The sequence below is a fragment of the Trichosurus vulpecula genome, chromosome 6, assembly GCF_011100635.1.
Source record: "Trichosurus vulpecula isolate mTriVul1 chromosome 6, mTriVul1.pri, whole genome shotgun sequence".
NCBI classification, from domain to species: Eukaryota; Metazoa; Chordata; class Mammalia; order Diprotodontia; family Phalangeridae; genus Trichosurus; species Trichosurus vulpecula.
The window spans coordinates 15,289,309-15,312,449 of record NC_050578.1 but is presented as its reverse complement, the minus strand read 5'-3'; the positions used below and the strand labels follow the sequence as shown (position 1 = coordinate 15,312,449).

Here is a 23,141-nt window from a genome sequence, read left to right as displayed (position 1 = left end):
ATGAACCCAAGCAATTAATCTCTGCAGAGATGGTTTGTTTTTCTGCACTGGTGGAAAGAGTTTTCTTTAAACTAATCTGCACCAATGAAATCACAAGTCTACAAATAAAGAAAATAAATGCAAGTATAGATCTAAGAGCCTAAGCTCTTCACTTCCACTCCTTTAGAAAGAATATTATTCCCTTCCTCATTGATGTCTTAAAAGAAAAGCCTATACTTCCCTCCGTGAAGTATGAATTAACATGCTAATAAGTTAGGTAATAGGGTGATGCCCAAAGTGTCAAGTTAATTCTTCTCTGTCAGCTGTTTTGTAGTCATGTCTGACTCTTCATGAAACCCATTTGAGGTTTTCATGACAAAGATACTGGAATGGTTTTCCATTTCCTTCTCCAGCTCATTTTATAGGTAGGGAAACTGAGGCAAACAAAGTTAAGTGACTTCCCCAGGGTCACACAGCTAGTAAGTGTCTGAGACCAGATTTGAACTCAGGAAGTTGTCTTCCTGACCCCAGACATAATATTCTATCCACTGAGCCACCTAATTGTCTTAATTATTCTCTAGAATAGATAAATTTCTTAGTAGCCATATATCTAGGGGGAAAAAAAACTCTTGTAATATACCACACAGCCTCTCTGGACCTCAGTTTCCTCATTTGCAAAATGAGAGGTTTATACCAGGTAGGTATAAGGTCTCTTCCATCTAATTATACCCCCACAAAAGATTTAATTCTGTGTTGACCTATAGATGTTTGAGACTATCTGTGATTCCACTGGTATGGGGAACTCCAACTGCCAATGGAGACCAGAACCTTCTCTGCAATTTACAGTCTTAAGAGAGTTGCCTAGAGCAGTGAGAAGTTTAGTGACTTGCCCAGGGTAACACAGCCAATATATGTCAGAGTGGAAGCTTGAAGTCAGATCTTCCTAACTCTATCCACTAATCTATGTTACCTCTTAACCCATATGTAAAATTTAAAAGCCTTTAAAATAAATATTTTAAAAATGTTTTTAAAAATATTTCTAAAATGTAAATGGATATTTGTCAAACAGATCTGTTCAAAAATTTCAATGTATTTGTGGTTTCCATGATTTGAGTACTCCTTTCCTGAGTGATGAAGACAACCATTCCATTCTTCCTCGTCCTCTTAAATTTTTGACTGGGTTTTACCAAAAATCCCTTTTTGGCAAAATAACCAACTGACGGATTTTTTTTTATTTTATGAGGATTAACACCCATTTTGACTTCACTGCAGTGAAGTTAATAGTGAGTCACTATGAAGGAAGGACTCTAAACTCAACCTGCATTTGAATGCCAAATAAATCTTTGCAAGTAGAAGCAGTAAGACAAGTATCAAAAGCAGCAGGGTACTGGATGGGTGTATTTTTACTAGATGAGTAACTTGTAATTTTTATTGCTTTAGGCTACATAACATGCAAACCTTTATAGATATGTAATAAATGTCAAATACTTTAGATTTTATTATCACAGAAGTGATAAGGAATGATAGCATACTTTTGGAAAGGAAGAGACTTTAATATACCATTACTGAGTTTCTCCCACTCTTACTGACTAAACAACTGTGTAATTGGAAACTATTATTATTCATTTGGAAAGGCAGCAAGGCAGAGAGGAAATAGCATTGGACTTGAAATCAATAGAAATCAACACCTTCCAGCTTCCTGACCACAAAGGATTGTAGGACCACAGATTTAGAGTCAGAATCACTTAACCTCTGTAAATCTCAGATTTCTCATCTATAAAATGAAGATAATCATACATATACTTCCCTATTACATAGAACTGTGGTAAGAGGAAGAAAAAAAACATTATAAACCTTAAAATACTATGAGGGGGGGCGGAGGGAGGGGCTTCGAGGAGGGACGGCTAGGTGGCTCAATGGTCAGAGAACAGGCCTGAGTTCAAATCCAGTCTCAGACACTTACTAGCTATATGACCACAAGCAAGCCACTTAATCCTGATTGCCTCCAAAAATAAAATAAAATAAAATAAAACACTATGAGACTATGAACTGTCAATATCATTATGAAAAAAATCACACACAAAATAAGGAATTTCTGTGTTTGCCTGTATCTGAGAAACTTCAGCAACTAAAATAATTTCTCGACAGCCTCTGCCTCTCCATGATCCTGCAGGGCTGGAGGAAAACATGCTATTTATTAGCTCTAGACTGCATTTATGAAAAAGTGTCCTCTGACAACTTTGGTCTCCTTGTCATCAATCGCCTTTATTATTTTTCTTAGTGGCCTTCTCTATCTGAGAGAATAAGCTAGATAGCTGAGAGGTTGTGTGATATAATGGTTAGAGGACTGGCATTATAGTCAGAAAAACCTCAGCTCAAACCTCACTTTTACAACACAGTGTTGCCATAGGCAAGTTATAACCTCTCAATGCGCTAAGCAATTCTCTATTACTGCAAGTTATAGAACAAGGTGCTGATCTAATTTAGTAGAAACTGTATCCTCATCTGGAAATTCCTATAGCAATAAAATCTCAGATCTAGTCTCTATCTCCATCTTAAAATAGCATTCTGTCCCTTACACCCACACTTCTTGTGCAAGTTGTCTATAGCCCAAACTTCAATTTTCATTTCATTCTGAGTGGCTATGTGGAATGGTAGATAGAATACTCAGGAAGACCTGAGTGTGAATCCTGCCTCAGGCTGGTTAGTTGTTGGTCTTTGTTCTCAATGAGGACCGAAATGACATCACTATTCTTGAGTCAAGATTCAGTGTGTCCAACTGTGGCTGATCAGGCCAAGATGAGCTTTGAATGTTCTTCTACTGGTTGAACACAAATAGCCTGTGTGAACATTTGGGGTGGATTCTCCAAACTTGTGCATCCTGCGCTTCCTTGGAGCTGTTTCAATTCTGCATTGCTCATAGAGCACAGCACCTTCTCTGATGTGGGCATGCCATGCTGAGCAGTCCTGTGCAAATATCTCCCATGTCACACAATCAATTTCAAACTTCTTGAGAGAGACCTTGAGAGTATCCTTGTATCATATTTTCTGACCACCATGTGAACACTTTCCCTGCATGAGTCCTCCATAAAATAGTCTTTTTGCAAGCGTTTGTTTTGCATTGGAACAACGTGGCCATCAAAGTTGCACTATCTGGAGCAGAGTTTGAATGCTTGGCAGTTTAGTTCAAGTAAGGACCTCAGTGTCTGGTACCTTATCTTACCAGGTGATCTTCCTAAGAAAATTCAAATGGAAGCGATTCAGTTTCCTGGCACGGCACTGGTAGACTGTCCAGGTTTCACAGGCATGCAACAATGAGGTCAACACAACAGCTCTGTAGACCTTCGGTTTGGTGTAAAGGCAATCGGTGAATGGGAAGATCTTTTCCGCCCATTCACTGGGCTTCGGGGGCAGGGCTCTCCGGGTCCTGGGGGGACTGGCTAGGACTGGAGCCAATGATAGACCCCTCAGTTCTGGTCCACGTGATGACATGAAGCCTGTGGTGGGAGGAGCTTTCTTAGCGGTTGAAGCAGAGCTAAGAAGCAGTTGGTGAGAGCAGTTAAGAGCTGAAGGAGAGATGAAGCAGTCAGCTAGCTGGAACACAGCTTGGAGATTGTGGCAGAAGCAGTGGCGATGGTGGCAGGCACTACAAAAAGGCAGGACTGACCCTTGTGGAGACTGGAGAGTGCTGAGCAGGAGCTTGAGGCCAGTGGGTGGTCTTCTTGCTGGAGGGCCCTGGCATTGGAGGGGGAAGCACCAGCATGGCTTGGCTTGCTGCCATAATGGTTTTCTGTGGCCTCCTGGTCACTACTGTGAGATGGGCATACTGGTTTTGGAAGATTCTTGCCAGGAGGTCGAACTGAGGATACTGGTCTGTGGGTCTGCTACTTTTGAGTTTCAATAAATGCTTTGACTCCTCTGCCTTCTACATCCTGCAATTCTGGACCATTCAGGCATCTTCATGGTTATCTTTGAAGTCATGAATTCTGCCTTAGTGATATATTTGGTAATCAGTCTAATACCTCATTTGCTGTATAAGCCTGGGCAACTCATTTAATCTCTAAATTTGTAAAATGAGTGAGTTGGAATTGTTCACCTCTACAAGTCCCTTCCAGCTCTGAATCGATGATCTTATAATTTTTTCTTTGTTCAAATACGTTTTGACATGCTAAAAATAAAGTTTCCATCTTTGGTATTCTATCAAAGTTGATCTCAAAAGTCACCAATAATCTAGTCAAACCAATGCTGTTTTCTCTGAACTAATGCTCCTTGAACTCTGTGGTATCTGATATCATTCCTGAAACTCTCATCTTCTCTGGCTATCCTGTCATGGCACTGTACTTTGCAATTCTTTTTTGCTACTGGAAGACCACACTATAATTATCTTTCTCTGTCTCCTGTGAAGGTTCCTCTTTTTCCTCCTGATTTCTGATTAGATTCTCCAGGGTTCTCTTCCTCCAAATTTCTGGTCAATAAACATTTCAGTTAAGCATTTATTAAGTGTAGTATGTACCAGACACTGTGCTAAGTACTGGAGATATGAAGAAAGAAAAAAGCACAGCCTCTACCCTCAAGGAACTCACATTCTAACAGGGGGAAGGCTTTGAAAATAATTATATACAATATAGATACATAGGGAATAGAGGAAAGGTAATCTTAGAAGGAAGTCACTAACATTAAGTGGGAGAAGAAAATAAAAGTTTCTTGCAAAAATAAAATTTGAGATAAGATTTGAAGAAAGCCAGGTGGCAGAGATGAGGAGAGAGAACTCTAAATAAGGGGCAGGGCCAAAGGAAACAGATGGCAGAGATGAGGAATAAGTAAGCCAATGTAGCTGGATCAAAGAGGAAGTAGAGATGAATAAATTGGAAGAAAACTAGAAAGGTAAGAAGGCATCCAGTTACTACAAAGTCAATGCTCCCCTTTTATCTACTCACAAATCTATAACTTTTACCTTCACAGCTATGGAACTGAAATCACAGGATAAAGAAGTAGAAAGAATCTTAGAAATCACATCACTGATCTCCCTGATTTTACAAATGGGGGATATGAAACCCAGAATCATTAGGTGATTTGCTTAAGGTCATTGCAGTAATAAGTAACATAGCTAGGATTAGAGCCTAAATTCTCTGGCTCAAAAAAAGTTCCCTCTCTATATTTATCCTCATCTCCATTTTAAGGCAGAATCATATCATGGGAAGAATATTAAATTTTCAGAGGACCTGGATTCAAATCCCATCTCTTCTAATTACTATTGAGGTAGAGGTCATTCAATTTTTCTGGGTTTCAGTTTCCTTTTGTGTAAAAGAAGGTGATTGAAGTAAATGATCTCTGTGTTCCATTTTGACTCCAAATCCTATCTCTTCAGCCAATGACATTTCATCTTACCTCCAGTACTGTATTTCCAAACATGTTCTTCTGCCATCTCAGATATGCCATTCCAACCTGAACCAACTACTCTTCCCAATTTCCAGCAGTTTCTCAGTGGTTTCCAGTTACCTAGGCCTGAAAACTGGAATCATTTTCCACTCTCTCAACTTCATTTCTACATTTAGTCAGTAATTAAATCTTGCCAATCTTTCCTTCAACATCTCTTTGATTCATCCCCTCCATACCACCGTCATCCTAGTCTAGATTCCCAAGACTTTATGGGTGAACTACTGTACTAAATTCCTAACTAATCTGACTATATCCATGTTTTTTTTTTCTAATTCATCCTCAGGAAAACCACCAGATGAGCCTTCCTAGTAGAACCTACATCTTCTTCCCACTGCCATTAGGTGTGACCAAATTCTTTTATCTGGTAATCAAGGGCTGACTCCATCTCACCAACCCTGTCTTCCCCTAACTAAGGTATCTTTCATTCTAATTAGTTCAATGTCTTTACTGCCTGCTATACCCTTTCAGGTTGAATCTAGCATCCTGTTTCCTCCAACTGAAATGCCAGCATTAATTAAATCCTATTACCTTTTTAAAGAAGATGTAAGCAAGCACCTTGAAGTCAAGCACTACTTAATTGTTTTGTTTTTGTATCTGCAAGTGCCTGGCACACTATGTGTGTATTCCCAGCACTGCATCCTCCCACATAGTAGGTGCTTAATAAATGACTGTTGAATTGAAAGAAGTCCCACTTCTTCCAAGAAGTCAAGGGTTCAGTGGTGGGGTTCAGTGGATTCCCACCGGTTCCCTAATTTTAGGTTTAGTTCCGAGACCGGGTTGTTAGTCGGGGCAGGGCCTGCACCCACCAAGTCACTGGCAGGGCAGTGCCTAGGCTTGGTTCTGTGGGGGACCAGTTGTTAATTCATTTGAATCCCACTACTGCAAGGATTCTTAACCTTTTTTTGTATCATGGACCTCTTTGGCAGTCTAAAGAAACTTATGAAATCCTCAAAATAATAGTTTTAAATTGCAAAAAACATACAGGGTTGCAAATGAAACCAATTACATTAAAATACAATTATCATGGGGGATACAGGGAAAGATTAGGCAAAGTAAAAAAAACAAAGTATCAATATAGCTATTCAACATCAGTATTGAAGCTATCAATATAAAACTTTATTTTTAAAAAATGGACAAAGGAAATAATTATCAAAATATTAGACAAATAACAAAAAAACTTCACAGATCCCCATCTAAGAATTTCTGCAATAAGCTATCCTAGTATGGCTCTATTTAACTTAAACTCCTTATGGGTGGAGAAAGTTTCGTCTATTGTATTTATTGCATAAGCACCTAGCACAGAGCAGGTGCTTAATAAATGCCTATGGACTAATTCATTGATTAAGCACTCTGTTTACTGGCTCTGATTGTTTCATGCATATCTTATCTCTCCAGCAGCAGGACTGGGAAGTCGTCCAATTCTTCATACCCCTTCCAACTAAGGAGGTTCAATAAATAGGAACTGGATTCCAAAAGGCAGCTTTTACAATTGCAGGTCCCTTCCAGGCACGGTCATGCTTCCCCACTGTATTCTCTCAAAGAGAGCCCTCGAGGTGGCTCGCAATTGATAATACTTTGGATAGAGAATGACCACAGGTTTCCAAGTGTTTTTTGATCTAAGGGTTAGAGGAATGTGATTCCAAGTTACACAAATGAACCACACTTCACTTCACACTTCATGCCTGGTTTTAAACCTCTGCAGAAGCATTCACCAGAAACAGAAACCCTTCCTTCTCAGTGGAAGACAGCTGTGTATGTACTTCACTGGCCAAGGAGAAGAAAACTTTTAAGTTTAGTTGCCTAATTGTACAAGAGGAACATTTAAAGTAGAAATCCAACAAACATGACCCCTTTTGGGAAAAAGAGAACAGCAGGAGCACCCTAGAGATCCTTTTCTAGTGATTACTTCAAGTGCCCGGGGCTCCCTTTTGCCCTCCCTTATTGGTGATGGTTATCAAGGCACAGCAAACACACACACACACACACAAACACACACGCACTTCTCCTCCTCCTCCTCCTCCTCCTCCTCCTCCTCCTCCTCCTCCTTCTCCTCCTCCTTCCAGGCCAGACTTCTCCGCTGTCAACCCTGCAGACAGCTGTGCAGTTAGTCAGAGCAGAGACTGGCGCACAAACTGGCAAAGAACAAAGCAGGAAGACGAGAGAGAATTAGCTGGTGTTGCTTAGCTGAGTCCCAGCGCGCTCTAGGGCAGGTGACACAAATGCAGATTTCTCTGGGCCTGGGGTTTGACAGTTTCATCCCCGCCCACTGGCTATAGAGCATAATAAAAAGCTCTGTAAACCCAGAGAGGGAGAAGAAGATTTGGAGCTTGCCCACCGAGCTCACACTCACCGCCTCTGCAGGGAAGCTGGGCATCATGCACGTGAATGGCAAAGTGGCGCTAGTGACGGGGGCAGCGCAGGGCATAGGGAAAGCCTTCGTTGAGGAACTTCTGCACAAAGGCGCCAAGGTGAGTGGAGCAAGAGAGGAGAGGGAAGCGTGATGCAGAACCTGGAGTGGGGTGAGGTGGAGCTTGATGGAGAAAATGAGGGTCCGTGGGACTGACGGGGGCCCTGGGGAAAGCTGTTCTCGGGGCGGGAGGGAGAGCTGCGGGAACTGAAGGTCTAAGAGGTAGTGGAGGGATCAGGAGAGACAAGTCATACCCCTTTTTGGTCCTCAGGGACAAGTACCACCACCACACACTGCCTCCCCTCACTCCTTGCCACAAGGTTGCCCCAGGGTGCAACCGAGAACAATTCGAAAGAGATAGTATTTTCCAAAGCATTTTGCAAACTTAAAAGCGTTACCTTAATGCCATCTATTAGTCTCACGTAGGGGTTCGCTTGCTTTGGGCTGGAAGCTTTAATATTTAGTAGGGGCAGAAAGCTTGTGATTACCTTCCATAATTGAACTCCTAAGTCTGTGCCCCGGACGCCTTCCCTTCTCCTGCTTATCTGCTCTTCTCATAAACTGAGCCCCCAAAACACACACACACACACACACACACACACACACACACACACACACACACACACACACACTCTCTCTCTGTTCTCAACAGGTAGCACTGGTGGATCTCAATCTGGAAGCAGGTGAAAAATGTAAAGCCGCCCTGGACGAGCAATTCGAGCCTCAAAAGACGCTGTTTCTTCAATGTGATGTAGCAGATCAGGAACAACTGAGAGGTAAGAAGTCTGTGGGGTGAGGTGTGCAATACGGAGGGGAGTGAATCTGTCAACAAGAAAGGGCATCATACTTAGCTACAACCTGGAGTCAGCACGGTGTTTGTTAGTGAGCCAACATGTGTGCAATTTAGCAGCCTCCTGGAGTTCAGCCCGCTGCTGATCACCAGCAGATGAAGCTTCAAAGCCTGAGTCTTTCCGACCAAAGAAGTTCTGATCAATAGTTACATTACTTGGGAAAAGCAAAGAACATAGACAAATTCTTTTTCTTTATTTTAAGAACTTGTGTATTAAAAAATTTTGTGCATGTGTTTTTGATGTCCTTGTTTAGTAAATCTAAAGGACTGAAATCTCAAGTGGTACTTTTTAAGTTAGTGGAATCCAGAGCAGGGCTTCTTAAACTTTTTCCACTGGAGGGAGACCCCTTCAGCATTTTTTAAACTGTGAGTTGCAACCCATATAGGTCTAGATTCTAGAGGAATTGTCAAACTATTTTCTCACGGAAAACTCGATAACACTTAATGCAGAATTAAAGTAGGATACAGGTGTTGTCCCCCTCCCCTTTATATGTTAGAAGTATCATTGTCAATTACATGCAATGTGATTTAAACCAGATCTTCTCTGGCTCTTTCCATGTTGCATTTACATAATTTTTCTTTTGCTAATAACTGCAAACTCAGTGCTGGAAAAAAAAGTTCTCTTATCAGGCTTTCCTCAAAGCTTTCCTGTTTCCATCAGCTCAGCTTAAAATAGGTCAATCTACTTGCGAAAAGTCAATGGCAATATTGGATTGAAATACACCAAGCAGACATGAATACTTGGGAGACCTGATAATTGGTGGCAAGTAAGTCAATAGACAAAAATGAAACTGTATATATTTGCCACCATGTAAGGGACTGAAAGGATCCTCAAAGCCTGTGTAATACACTCTGCCCCACTCCTTCATTTTACAGTTGAGGAATTCAGGGTCCCAATGATTAAGTAACTTACTCAGGGTCACACCGGTGTTGTCAGGCTAGATTTGACACCAAAAATCCGTTAAGGGGTTATATGTGTGTGTGTATGAAATATGTGTATATGTATGTATATACCTATATATGTATTAAATATAATGTTCAGAATATGTAGACTATAACATCTCTTACTGAGTAGAAAACAGATACATTTTGGAAATAACTTAGACAAATTTTAAAAAATAGAAATTTAACTCATGATAAGTAGCTGAGAACAAATTTTGACTATGAAAGAGAGTTTATGAAGACTCTTAAGGAGATGAGATCTGGAGGGGATCTTTACACACTAGGAAGTCGGTGCTTCACACAATGGAAAGTAAGCACATGCAGCTTGTTATCCCACAAAGTTTTATGGGACACAAATAACAACTTTGAGGATGACTTACATAAACCTTCAGCAGGGCTAGCCATCTGTGTCATTACTCTTAGCTGCTGACATTTTTATGGCACTTTACAATTCTAGGGAACTGTCTCTGTAAGCATGCTTTAGGAGGTCCCTTACCTGCTTAAAATCATCTCACCCACTGGCCAACCAACTATTTTATCTAGGCTAAAGCATTCTGTTATCTGAGAAAAGGGATATGTTTAGCAAGCTTCAGCGAACATTAGCAAAGAGTTAGTTATTTATTTAAATAACCATCCACGGGACTAAAAGGGATGTTGTGTAGAGATAAGTTTTTCATGGAGATGAGTTAAAGGTTCAGGAACAAGTGCCTCACTGGCAGAGACTTGGCCAAAGGGAATAGATTGCTTATCAAAAAAGGGTGGAGAGTTCCACAATTGGTGGTGACAGAGAAGAGAGGGTTTTCTAGAGTGCCATGTGTAACATAGGAGGATTTTGTCATGGAAAGCACCATGCTGCCATGTTTTATTTTCTTTTCTGTTGTCAAAATTCTAGGCTAGGCTGGTTGTCTGACAGTATAAAAACAGATGTTCCATTCTGTTATGAAAGACTGAGGAAAAACTTGTGATATAAATAAAAGTGTTCACATATTAAGAGGAAGTGGTTTTTAAAGAAATCTTGGAGCTGTATTCTGAAAATTCTAACAAGTTACAAAATAAGGAACTAGTGACTTGACTGGGGGAGGGGGTGGTGACTGAGGAATGGGATGAATGTATAAGTCAAAACAACACTTACCCATCTTAGGTATTGTGGTATTTCATGATGCTGGTTTATTGAGAGCCCTGGTAGGCAATAGGGATCTCAATATACTAGCATGCAGTAAATACAGTCAGCATTGTGGTTAATACAAAACCATTTGACCTGACTCCAGAATGCATTACATTTTGACCTGACCTTAGAATGTATACAAAGTCTTGAACATTTCCGTGTAATTACGGTTTACCTGCGCCAATATTTAAAATTCATTTACCAGTCCCAAGGCATAGGTGTTGGGTAGGGGAGGTGACCAGATTGTATGCTAAGTAAAAGAGGGCAGTTATCCTGGGCGTGGGTAAGCTACATATAAAATGTTTGTGAGTTGATGATACATCAACCTTTTATCTCTATCTAAGGAAAACATTTCATAGAGTCTGCTTCCGCTTCTCCCCCCCCGCCAAAAAAAAACAATGACCTCTGGACAAGTATAATAATGTAAGGGATTTTGTTTCATTTAGTTTTTAATGCTGCCCAGGAGAGTTTATAAAGTGGCTACTTCCACTTTCATTGGAACCATAGAGCTTTAAAGCTGGACAGGACTTCACAAATGATTTAGAAAAAATAACTTTATGTTACAAGTAAAGAAACTTGTGATTTGTCCAAAGTCACATAGCCAGTGAGTGGCCAAGAATCTGGGTCTGGAATCTAGCTCTCTTGCTGCTTTTCTATAGAATTATAGACTCACAGATCTAGAGTTAGAAAGAACCTCAAAGGTCATCTAATCCAGCACCTTCATTTTACAGATGCGGAAACTGAGGACCAAAGAGGGAAAGTGACTTGCCAAAGGTCACAGAGAATAAATGGCAAAGGCAGGATTTAAACTTAGGTCCCATACTATATAAGTTCAGTATTTTTCATTTAATACAATTTCCATACTTTTAGGATCTAACTCTGTCTGCCTCAGTTTCCCCATCTGTAAAATAAGGATAATAATAACACCTACCTCCCAGGGTTGTTGTGAGATTAAAATAAGATAATATTTGTAAAGTGCTTTACAAACCTAAAATATTATCTAAATGATAACTATTGCTTGGCAACCAGTAGCTGCACATAATATTTCAAAGACCCACTTACTATGTACCACAAGTGCTATCTGAATCAGGAAATAAGAAAATTTTATCAGAGTAAGATAATGTATGAGACGAGTCATGAAAACTTTAAAAAGCTGTATACATGGTACCTATTATTGGTACTCTTAAGCCTTTAGAAAGATACCTTTCCTCATTCTTCCCAATTGCACTTTTCTTCTTCCAATCCATTTTCCCCCATTCCCAAGAATGCTAGATCCTTGAGGGCTGGGGCTTTTGTCTTGTCCCTGGCTCATAGTATGTCTAATAAATACTAGACTTGAACTGAAATGTGATCTATCTCTTATTTACACATAGATTTGGGAAGTCAGAGGATAAGAAATAGATATGGAATCATGTGAGATGCCACTGGACAAAGATTTTGTCTAGGATTATGGGATTGATTGATTTTCAGTAAGAAAGGGAGGAAGGGTATCAGGATTTCAATGTCAGGTGAAAGAAAAAAATTTATTGCTCTTCAGATCACTGCCATGAATGGGGGTGGGGACTGGGGTTAGGGAGAGCAGTGTTGGTGTTCTTTTTTGTAACACCAGTCTATTTATTTGTTAAAACTAATAACGATCATATTTGTCCCCTGGAAGATTAAGGACCCCATGAAGGCCTCTAGTGGTCATATGGTTTTAATCAACAATGTATTTCCTAATACCTATTGTTCCTATGAGCTGCCTCTCACTATATCTTTCTTAAATATTTCTGGTACAGATCGTTGACATCAGGTAGGAAAAAGGAAATATCAACTCTTAAGTGAACAGTAATCAAATTCTATCTAGACTCAAAAACTACCTGAGAATACCTGCTCTGACTGTTTACTAATAATATAGGTGGATATTATATAACGTCAATTTGATTGCAGCAATTTTCGACCTGAATAACACAATATTTTTTGTTAATGTCATACTTGATAAACAGTGTTTTTCAGCTGATAGCTAATAACATAATTATGTAATAATAGGTTCATATTGTTCTGACTGAAATTACAGAGATCTAGCTAGTAACTAATTCCTTGCAAATGTAGGAAGTTGTTGGAAAGCACAAGCAGGCTAATAGTTGTAATTCTTCCTGTTTCTAGAATCTAGTATGTTCTGACAGAACCTGGAAAATAGCTTTTGCCAAAGTAGTATAGCTCTGAAAAATGCATTTAATAAGAACTGTTTGACGTAGAAGACAGGAAGATACCTGAAATATATTCTATTTTTTCCTCTTGGAATTAGATACTTTTCGAAAAGCAGTTCAACATTTTGGAAGACTGGATATTTTGGTCAATAATGCTGGAGTGAATAATGAAAAACACTGGGAGAAAACTGTCCAGATTAATTTGGTAAGTGTTATCTGAGTCTTTGACTTACCTCTAGAGTGGGTTTAGCAAACTATGTGGGGGGGGAATGTGTTTAGTCTATTTTTGCTGGAGCTTTCATTCAAATGAACACACGAACTACAAGTACAATAGTATATGTTTAGGGAGATAAGAGGGAAGTTACAGGATGCTAGAGAGAGGTATTTCTCCTTGAAAAACAGGAAGGCATTCTGGGGACTGAACTAAAGAGGTGACTGCCTTAAAATACCAAAAGGAAATACTTTTTTTCTTAAAAAAAGGCATTTCTTAACTCATCTTTTTAAAAGTGATAACAAAGGAAAACAAAGAGGAACATTTGAATGAAGTCCAGGCACGCAACAGCAAGCATGGTTAAGCTGAAACTGGACTTTGGGATTTTGATATGAAGGTACATTGGTATGAGAGCTATGCTTTTCCATTATGATTCTATTACTTCCATCATATAAATAAAGTTTCCTTGGATTTGCAGTGAGAATATCTGGGTTCAACTCTGGCTATGCCAGTTAATGATGGGATACTTGGTCATTCTTGGCCTCAGTTTCTTTATCTGTAAAAATGAGGGTGCTAGATTGGATGACCTCAAAGTTCCCTTCAATTCTAGATAGGTAAAACAGGATGATCCCTGAAGTTTATTGGTTGACTTTATATAGCTTGCCTATCACTTATAAATAGACTTATCAAAGGACATTAGATATTTTTGAAGCTGTGCCCAACTTGTGCTGTGGGAGATCTTATCCTGCCCTGCCTTGGGCCATATGTTCCTGGGTGTGGTCACACAGTTTGGATTGGAGACCTTCTCCTTGCTGTTGGGGCATTGCCTAGCTTAGCTGGGTCTAGAATGATGCCAGTGAGGCCATGGACATAAATTTGATTAAGTCAGTTTCAAACAGAAGAAAAATTCTTCTATGTTCATTATTTTCTCCCTCTCCATCTGTCAGAATGGAAACTGAGTGAGAGTTTAGGTTAGTCAGAGTTAAGATATTATCATTGAAGAGATTTGGAGTTGAGGGGTGCTCGACACCCCAAAGTACCAACACACAGGGTCCTGCCGAAAGAATTAGACTCAAGCCTTCTCAGCCAAGGGAAAAGACAAAGTTTATTAAGGGTTTGCCATAATGGGTTGTCTTAAGAAATCCCACCCTTTGTGATGCCTGTTTCTACAAGCGGGCCAGATTCAATCTACTGAACTAGATTGAATCTGAGCACCTTTATGTAGGCAAGATGGAGATTACATACACAAAGATTGTGGGGTGGTCTGGAGTGACTACAGGAGGGGTTTAGGGAGGGACTTGAGGAGGAGTCTAAGGAGGAGCTTGATGGGACTGAGTTGATATATTGATCAGGATTAAGGGTGGGAAGCAGCTGGACAATAGAGGGCTAGGCTAGGCAGAGACTTGGGCCCAATAATAATGCAAGGCCCATGGCCTTAGGGGAAGGCCAGATCTAGTTGGAAGACTCAAGGAGAGTTCAAGGGGGCTCTCAGAGACTGTACTCCAGGTTCAAGGGGGTTCCCAGAGACTGTGCCCTCATCATCATCCCTGGATATCAAATGAAATACTATTCTATTGGCAGAGGATAAAGCTTAACAGTGCATCATAAGAGCTTTTGATTCCTTTTATTAACCTATACTATTTCTTTTTTTTGGAGGGGGGAAGGCAGGGCAATTGGGGTTAAGTGACGTGCCCAAGGTCACACAGCTAGTGTGTGAAGTGTCTGAAGTCACATTTGACCTCAGGTTCTCCTGATTCCAGGGCCAGTGCTCTACTCACTGTGCCACCTACCTGCCCCAACCTGTACTATTTCTGCTCCAAAATTAACCCTTTTTCTGAGAATGTCACTTAGCTGACTGGAGCCTTTCTTAAGTTGTGTTAAAATCAGTAATTCCTTTATTTTGCATCTAAAATAAGAAACCAGATAGGGGTAAATGGAATTTATGACATCTGTAATTTCCCAGGCTACTACTCCCTTTTTGTTTATGGAGGAATCCACAATCAAGGTTGGGCTCTGTAGTTATCTTTTGGCATGTAATGTTCCCCTCTCAATTAGCCCATTGTAAACCCTCCAAATGTAGCCTTGAAATTCAAATCTCACAAGCCTAGTAGTGAGTAATTCTCTGAAGTTTATATCCCTAAAATGTTGTTTCTTCATTCCCCACTTAATGAGTGAGATTCTGTCTCCATTGTGAAAGTCAGAAAGCAAAAATCATTCCTTTATCTCTGTAATGTAATTGCAAATTATATAAGCCTTATGAAGGCTCTGGTCAGGGTTCAGCATTACTTTTTGAACTCTGGACCTGTGTTTATGCATAATAAAGAAGCCTAGGTTTTTCTTCCTAGATCTTTTAATGTTGATAGTGTCAACTGACATCAGTACCTACCAGTGGATGCTATGGGTATTTCTATAACAATTGATACCCAAGAATGATCTGAGCACTTTAAAAGATTGCTTTGTGAATTCCTCATTTAATCTAATGGGGTTTTTAAAGGGTTTATTTAACTGGTGCCTATGACCAGCATCAAAAGGTATTTAAGGTTCATAAGGATGGAGACCGAATCTGTCATTTCACTGTTATGAGGGAACATCATCTTATAATGCTGGTCTTTACCTTAGCTGCACTTTGTAGTCTTAGCATTGGCTAGGGCATTGTGAGGCTAAGTGACTTGCCCAGGGTCACACAGTCTAGCGTATATGTCAGAGGGAGGACCTGATCCAAATCTTTCTGGTTTGGAGGTTGCCTCTCTATCTCCTACATCATGCTGCCTCCTATTTAAGCTTAACCAAGGGATATTTTAGGATTTTGTTAAGCTATTCACTCAAAGCTGGTCTTGGCAATACAGTGACTCTGATAATTTGCCGGATGTCTGCCATTATTAGACACTTCAGCCAGTTAATGATTTTTTCCTTTTAAAGAAGGAATAGGAATATTTCAAACATATATAAATATGTGAGATTTGGTACTTAAGAGAGACTTCCATTATACTAAAGTATACGGAGCTATCTTCCTCTCGTCTCTTCTGGCCTAGGTTTTTAGTTTACTCTTTCTACCCTAAAATGTCACCAAAGAACAGCTGATTCAAAGAATGCTACAGACAGTTTCCACTGGGGGAGAAAGGCATTTAGAAGTACTTGAATGAAATGGTCCCTGAGCCTCAAAATGCTTTCCTTCTCAATGATGCCAGAAATCCTTCAGCTGGGCAAAGCCTTTTTATGATTCATAGTATGCAATGAGAGAGGCAGAGAAGGCTTAAATTATAACTACCCCCTGGGGGAGAGGTAGAGTACACACTGAGCAGCTTCATCTTAGAATATAAACAAGGGATTTCTGATCCTTTTCTGTAAATAACTTTTAATAGAGGAGATAGTAAGAAAGTGCTATGACATCAGAGGAGAGAGAGAATGGAAAAGTGAATATGGAAAGCTAATGTAACCTTGATTCAAGTTAGAATATAGCACAACTCCCAATTAGCAGTAATCACATCATTCTCAGAACCCTATTGGTTTTGCTAATTTGGGTGGCTCTGTTTTTTCTTTTCCTGACTTCCAACGAATGAATGATAGCTTTTATATTAAAAAAAAAGCAAAAACAAATTCCCCAAACAAGGACCATTGCAGAACATGGATGGTATTTCTGGACAAACATTTTAGGCAAATTTGTACATAATTAATACTTCTCTTCAGGGTCAAAGAGATCAAATTTCTCCTTGTTTTTCTCCTTTCTGTTGCCAGAACCATCAGACCACCCATGGTTTTTTTTTTTGGTATGGTTTTTATGCCACAAGAGTTGTAGAGATGATCACATAAGATAAGGATAGAAAGTAATTTAAGATGCTATAGAAGAATCAGCCAAGTATTGTAATGGCTTCTTTCCCCAAACCCCCTCCCCATTATTAAAATCCAATCTTAGGATTCCTCATTCACATTAAGGTATAAATGGCTGGTTTCATCTTACAGTATGGTTCTCTCCTAATAATACTGGTATTTTAACTGGGGTCAAAGTCTTAAGCCAAAAGAAAGAGAAGCTCTAGTATCAGAATTTCAGGCATTCATCAGCCCCTGTGGAAACCCCTTAGAAGATGGAGGCCAAGTCTCTTTGTTTGTCAAGCTGACTTGGTTTTTGCTTAGGTAAGTTGAAAATGTAAAGAGTGTGGCCCAGAAAGGATACTAAATAAGAAGACCTAGGTTCTAGTTCCAGTCTTGCCCTTGCCTAGCTAGGGGATTTAGAGAAAGTCACTGAAAATAAAAAAGTCACAGAATGGAAGCATTGGAAGGGATTTCAGCAGCAATCATCCAGTCCAACTCATGCAATAACATACAATTTCCTCTACAACACACCTAAGAGGCGGTCGTTGTGGTTAATCAGGCACACAGTCACGTCTGACTCTTCATGACCCCGTAGAGAGTTTTCTTGGCAAAGATGCTGAGGTAGTTAGCCATTTCCTTCTCCAGCTCACTTTACAGATGAGGAAACTGAGGCAAACAGAGTGAGGTGACTTGCCCAGTGTGGCACAGATACTGAGTGTCTGAGGCAAAATTTGAACCCAGGTCTTCCCGACATTCCAGCATTCAAGTCACTCAGCCTCTATGTGGACACTCTCAAACAAGGACAACCCTTCTACCTCCTAAAGCAGCCCATTTTGCTTCTGGGTAGCCCTTGTCGTTGGGAAGCTTTTCTCAGCACCAAATCTATAACCTCTTTGACCTTCATTTTCCTAAAATGAAAGCAGTTTACTATATGACCTCTAAGATCTCTCCAGATTCTTATGTTATATGAGCAGTTCTGCCAGCCAAGGTGAGAGCAGAGAAGCTAGCAGGAAGTCTCTGAAAGGGTGTTGCTAAACGTGCAGTTTTTTCCTGGCCAACCTCTTTTAATTTTGTAGTAAACTTTAGGACTACAACAAGTGCCAGGAAATGGTGGTGACTAAAACAATAAAGCAATTAATGCCTGTTCTGTGTGGGTCTGGTTTTGCTTGTTTTGCCTATGTAATTATTTCTACATTCAAGGTAAAACAGATTTTTTTCACCAACCATAAAAATGTCATGTTTTCTCATACAGCTCGAACCATTACATAACACCAGCCACTTGGTCTAATAGACCATAGTGTACAAAGAGATTCAGTTCTACCTCTTTTTTTGTAAATGGAGTCCCTTTATACTGTGGGGCTTAGAAAATTGGGCTTAGTATTAATTCACAAAATCCTTGTGCGTAATTTCTCCACTGATAAAGAGCACAGAAAGCTTCCTAATTTGCTATTGCCAAAAGTACATTTGTTACCTGGTGGCTAACCTGCTGGTGATGAGGATCTCTGATCCTTGGCCAAGAGTCTGTCACCAGCTCTGTTCATAAATTCTTTCCAATTTATTGGGGCTTGTCAGAACTTGAGATCCACTGGTATAGCCTCAAAGAATCCAGGGTCATCACCATGATGAGGCACCAGAAGAACACTTCACTCAGAGGGGAGGAGGGAGGGCTCAAAAATATGGACTTAAGTGTGACTGGTACTTTTATCTGGCATTCCCCGGAATCCCCTCCAGTCTTCTCATGAGCAGTCAGTAACTGGATTGGGCTCTTTCCTCTCCCATCCCCTTTTCCTAGGCATTGCTTGCTTCTCCTGGTTGGATGGTCTAGGTGGGAGAACTGAAAAATATTCTCTACTCAAACTGAACACATTCATGGTTCATAGAGAATTATCTAAAGCAATTGGTGGCCCTCAATTTCTAAATCACTTTTAAACCTTATTGAGGGAGTGGCCAGGAAACAGCTGTGACCACAGAAACAGTCATGCTGCCAGCCAGAAGAAATAGGAAGGGGGGAATTACATAGAGGGATAGTACATCTAGCATAGTTGGCCATCCCAGGATAAAACAGTGGATTACCAATAAGGAGGGCAGCTAAGTGACAAAGTGGGTGGAGTGTCCAGCCTGGAGTCAGGAAGACTCCTCTTCCTGAGTTCAGATTTGGACTCAGACACTTACTAAGTATGTCACCCTGGGCAAGTCACTTAAACATATTTGCCTCAGTTTCCTCATCTGTAAAATGAACTAAAGGAAGAAATGCCAAACTACTCCAGTATCTTTGTCAAGAAAACCCCAAATGGGGGCACAAAGAATTGGATACAACTGAAAAACAACTGAACAACAATGAATAAGGAACCAGTGCCCACTACCTTTAAGCTTTCTTAGAATGAATCAATAAGTATCTTAGTTTCTTCTAAGAATTGATGGAGATTCTTCATGTGTTAGTTTTCACTCTTAGCATGACACATTTGCAAATATATAGATGAAAATTAGATCACAATTTCCTAATTTTAATAAATTGCTCACTCTTTTTTTGTTTGTTTTCCCTTGCTCAACATGAGATATTTCTCATGGGATTGACAGCCTTCTATCCAGAACTCTTTTGCTGCTGTACTGAACTTATGACTAGCTCAAGCAGAATTACTTAAAACAGCTGGTGGCCCTTGGTTTCTAAATTACTTTAAGCCTGAAATGAGAGAGTAGCAAAGCAACAGCAGGGATGGCAGGGACAATCATTCTGACCTATGCAAATGTGTTTCCATGGCCCTAAAGTGCTCCGTCATGGTGACACTGCAGCTTTTTGGAAGGGGCTTTCCCCCACCTCCTTTCATAAGCTGGCAGAGAGAAGTTCAATGATGATTACTGACAACAGCACCTTTGGTAATATTTCTTTTTCTCCCACAGAGTAGAGAATTAATTTTCTCTGGGTTCCAAGGAAAGGAGCAGACTGATGGTGTAGGCTGTATGAGTGATGGTACCTTTAAGATGAGTGAAGTATCAGATGAATTTGTTTCTTGGTCAGTTAAATCCAGCCAATTCCATTCAGCAGACATGTAGCCAAGTGAGCGTGGTGGGTCTGTGCTTCTAAATTCTTGGATTCATTTTCTTTTCCTACACTTACTACTTTTTTAGAAAAAAAAAATTTGACAGTATTAGAAATTTCAGCAGTTATAAAAACCAGGAATTAAATTGGAAGGATTGATGTTGAAAATGTAGAAGTCAGAATATCATTAATTGCAGATGACATGACAGCATGTCTAGAGAATCCAAGTGCCTTAACCAAAAAGTTGATGGTGACAATGACTGGGTACAAGCCAAGTCAGAGGATTCAAGATTTACCCTTTGGATTCATTCTTCAGTCACCTACGAAGGTGGAAATGGGACTTATCAATGAAGGGATTTTAGAAAAATACTCTTAGCTGACATTGCCAAGAGCTTTGGTGGAAAATTGGATATTCTAAAAAAAGTCATTGATGGTAACAACTGAAGGTAGATGGTAGCCAGAGCTGAACTGGGTCGAAGTCCCACCTAAACCAGAGAGTGGCATCTCACTCAATGACTTGGTACACCCTCCTCCTCCTACCCTTCACAGCCTTCTAAGACTACATCCTACAAAGCAGGAGTTGGTCTATTATAATAGAGTTTCTTCAGTGAGAATTCCCCACAACAATAAAATCACAGGTCTGGACCAAAAAACAATTACTTTGATTAGAAGGACTGCACCTTAAAGTCCTGTGCATGTTTAAAGCCTTATTTACCATGAGACTGTTTTTATCTAAACCTTTTTTTAAAAATCTATTTCATCAAATATTTCCCCATTATACTTAAAAAAAATTTTTGCCACCCATCTTTTAATGGATGGTAAAAATTCTCTTCCACTCCTCCCCACCCATTAAGAAGGCTAGCAATACAGTATCAATTATACATGTGAAGTCATGCAAACACTGTGAGACTTAATTTAGATTTTAAGGTCATCAAAAGGCTCCCTTAAAAATTTCCCCAGCTTCCTGTGCTCAGTGTGACAATAGAACGCTAAGTTTTCCTCCATAAAAAAAAAACAGTTTGGCAGTGTTTACTGGGATTTCTGATTCTTTTATAACAAGGGGATTCTTCACCTAGAATCCACAAATTTGCTTTTAAATTTCTGGACATTATAAAAATTCATTTTAATTTCTGATGCGCTTTGTTTTTACATTATAAACACTTACAGATTACCTCCTCTCATCCTTCTGAGAGAAAAAGAAAAACAAATTTCTTGTAACAAACATGCAGCAAACAAAACAAATTCCCTCAATGGGTGTATAAAAAAATATCTCATTCTGCACCCTAATTCTGCCACATTTCTGTAACTGGTTTCCTTTGTAATTCTATGCTTTTTACTTTATCCATTATACTGAGAAAGGGTTCAGAGACTTGATCAGACTGCCAAAGAGTTCTATGACACCAAACAGATTCAGAAACACCCCCTTCCTTCAGAGAATAGGAAGAACCTTGTGTATTTCACTATCCTTAACACTGTTTCAAATGCAAAAGTAAATTGGGTCCTGCAGGACCATTTCATGAATACGATTTAATAAGACAGCACCTTCCTCCCAAGACATATAAAATAAGGAGGATCTGAGTGAGGTTCACCGAGTGGGAGGGCTACTATCCAAAGAACCATAGGATTATATGGATGCCATCCCCACCCCCAAACTGATTTAGGCCCTTATTTGCCATTCTTTAGACAGAAGGTGTTCAGCTATCACCATAGACCTTTTTTAGATATTTAAGTGGCACCTGGGGTTTACAATGGTTAGGGACTAGATAAATAACACTGAGTAACATTCATGCCTTTCAAAACTGTCAGGAGCTACAGTGACATGAGAAGAACAGGAAATAGAAAATACGATTGAGAGTACTACAGAGATTGAATAGGGTCTCAAATCTCTCTCTGTCCAGCAAAGAAGGCATGTTGGCTTAAAAAAACAACAATACTTGGTTGAATAAACACCTGCTCCATGCAGGAAAGAACCTCAATAGGTTCTTTGTAAATAGGAAACTCTGGAATAGCAAAAGGGATTTTCTGTATCCCCACTGGCCCTTCTCCTTCCTCACTAAAGCCAAGTTTTCCTTTATTTTTCTTAGGACCCTGCTGCTATAGGCAACCTTGGCTAGACTGTACAGAGGAATGAAAGTATTTGTTTAGTTTTGTGTAAAGGGAACAGGACATGACCTTTGTTACTCATAGATAACTTTAAAAGTTTGTTCAGTCCATTCTTCCTTAGGCCCACTGATAGTAAGAGTCTAACACCCACTCTCCTTTCCACTTGCTTCTCTATAAGACTAGAATGGAAGACTCTGGATTTGTGGGTAATATTTATAATAATTTTACTTTTAGCTACCTATTTGTTCTGTCTTGTTTCATTTTGTGTGCCATACCATGTTGTTGTTCTGTCATTTCAGCTGTTTGACTTTTCTGTGACCCCATTCGGGGTTTTCTTGGCAAAGACAACAAAGTGGTTTGCCATTTCCCCCTCCAGCTCTACCATGTTATTAGCGCCCATTTGAGACTATACACTCCTAGAGGGTAGAAGCTTTATCAGATCCATGGTGATACACAGCCCCAGGGAAAGTTAATAGTGTACTATATTTAGATAGCTCTGAATGGCTGCCAGTATAGCCAATCCATAGCCATTATTCCCTCCTTCTCTGTCCACACAGACTTTTTCCAGTGACATCTGTGGTTGTTTTATACTGATGTTAAACATTCGTGTTGTTATGCTCAGCAGGAGTGATGAATGGCACCTAGGCTCTTTATGGTGCAAAGGCCTCAGCAGTGAAAAACAAGACAGCCTATTGGTCCTGCTCTGCCACACCTGGAGCAACATTTTCTCACCCCATCCCCTTCCACCTCCTCCAAGTTTTACTTGATTTATGACCAAGGCAGAACACCTGCCCTTTTACCAGAATCTCTTCAGCAGTAAACTCACCAGAGGATATCTAGAGTTCTAGACAACTTTACAAGGTTATAAAACTTAGAGTCAGAGAATGATGATGATGTTAATAATAATAATAACATTAATAATAAATCTATGATAACTATCATATAATGCTCTAAGGTTTGCAAAGGTTTACATATATTTTCTCCTTTGATCCTCATTTGAGGTAGGTAC

General features: G+C 39.8%; 1 protein-coding gene across 1 annotated transcript in view; it reads left to right on the top strand.

Moving 5' to 3' along the window:
* Window positions 1-7,485: 7,485 nt before the first annotated feature.
* HPGD (15-hydroxyprostaglandin dehydrogenase) overlaps window positions 7,486-23,141 on the top strand; it is a 53,927-nt gene continuing 38,271 nt past the window's right edge. The window contains exons 1-3 of the mRNA XM_036764743.1: window positions 7,486-7,886; window positions 8,478-8,601; window positions 13,070-13,176. Coding sequence (XP_036620638.1) covers window positions 7,794-7,886; window positions 8,478-8,601; window positions 13,070-13,176 — 324 coding nt within the window. The 5' untranslated portion in view covers window positions 7,486-7,793. The remainder of the gene's footprint in view (window positions 7,887-8,477; window positions 8,602-13,069; window positions 13,177-23,141) is intronic.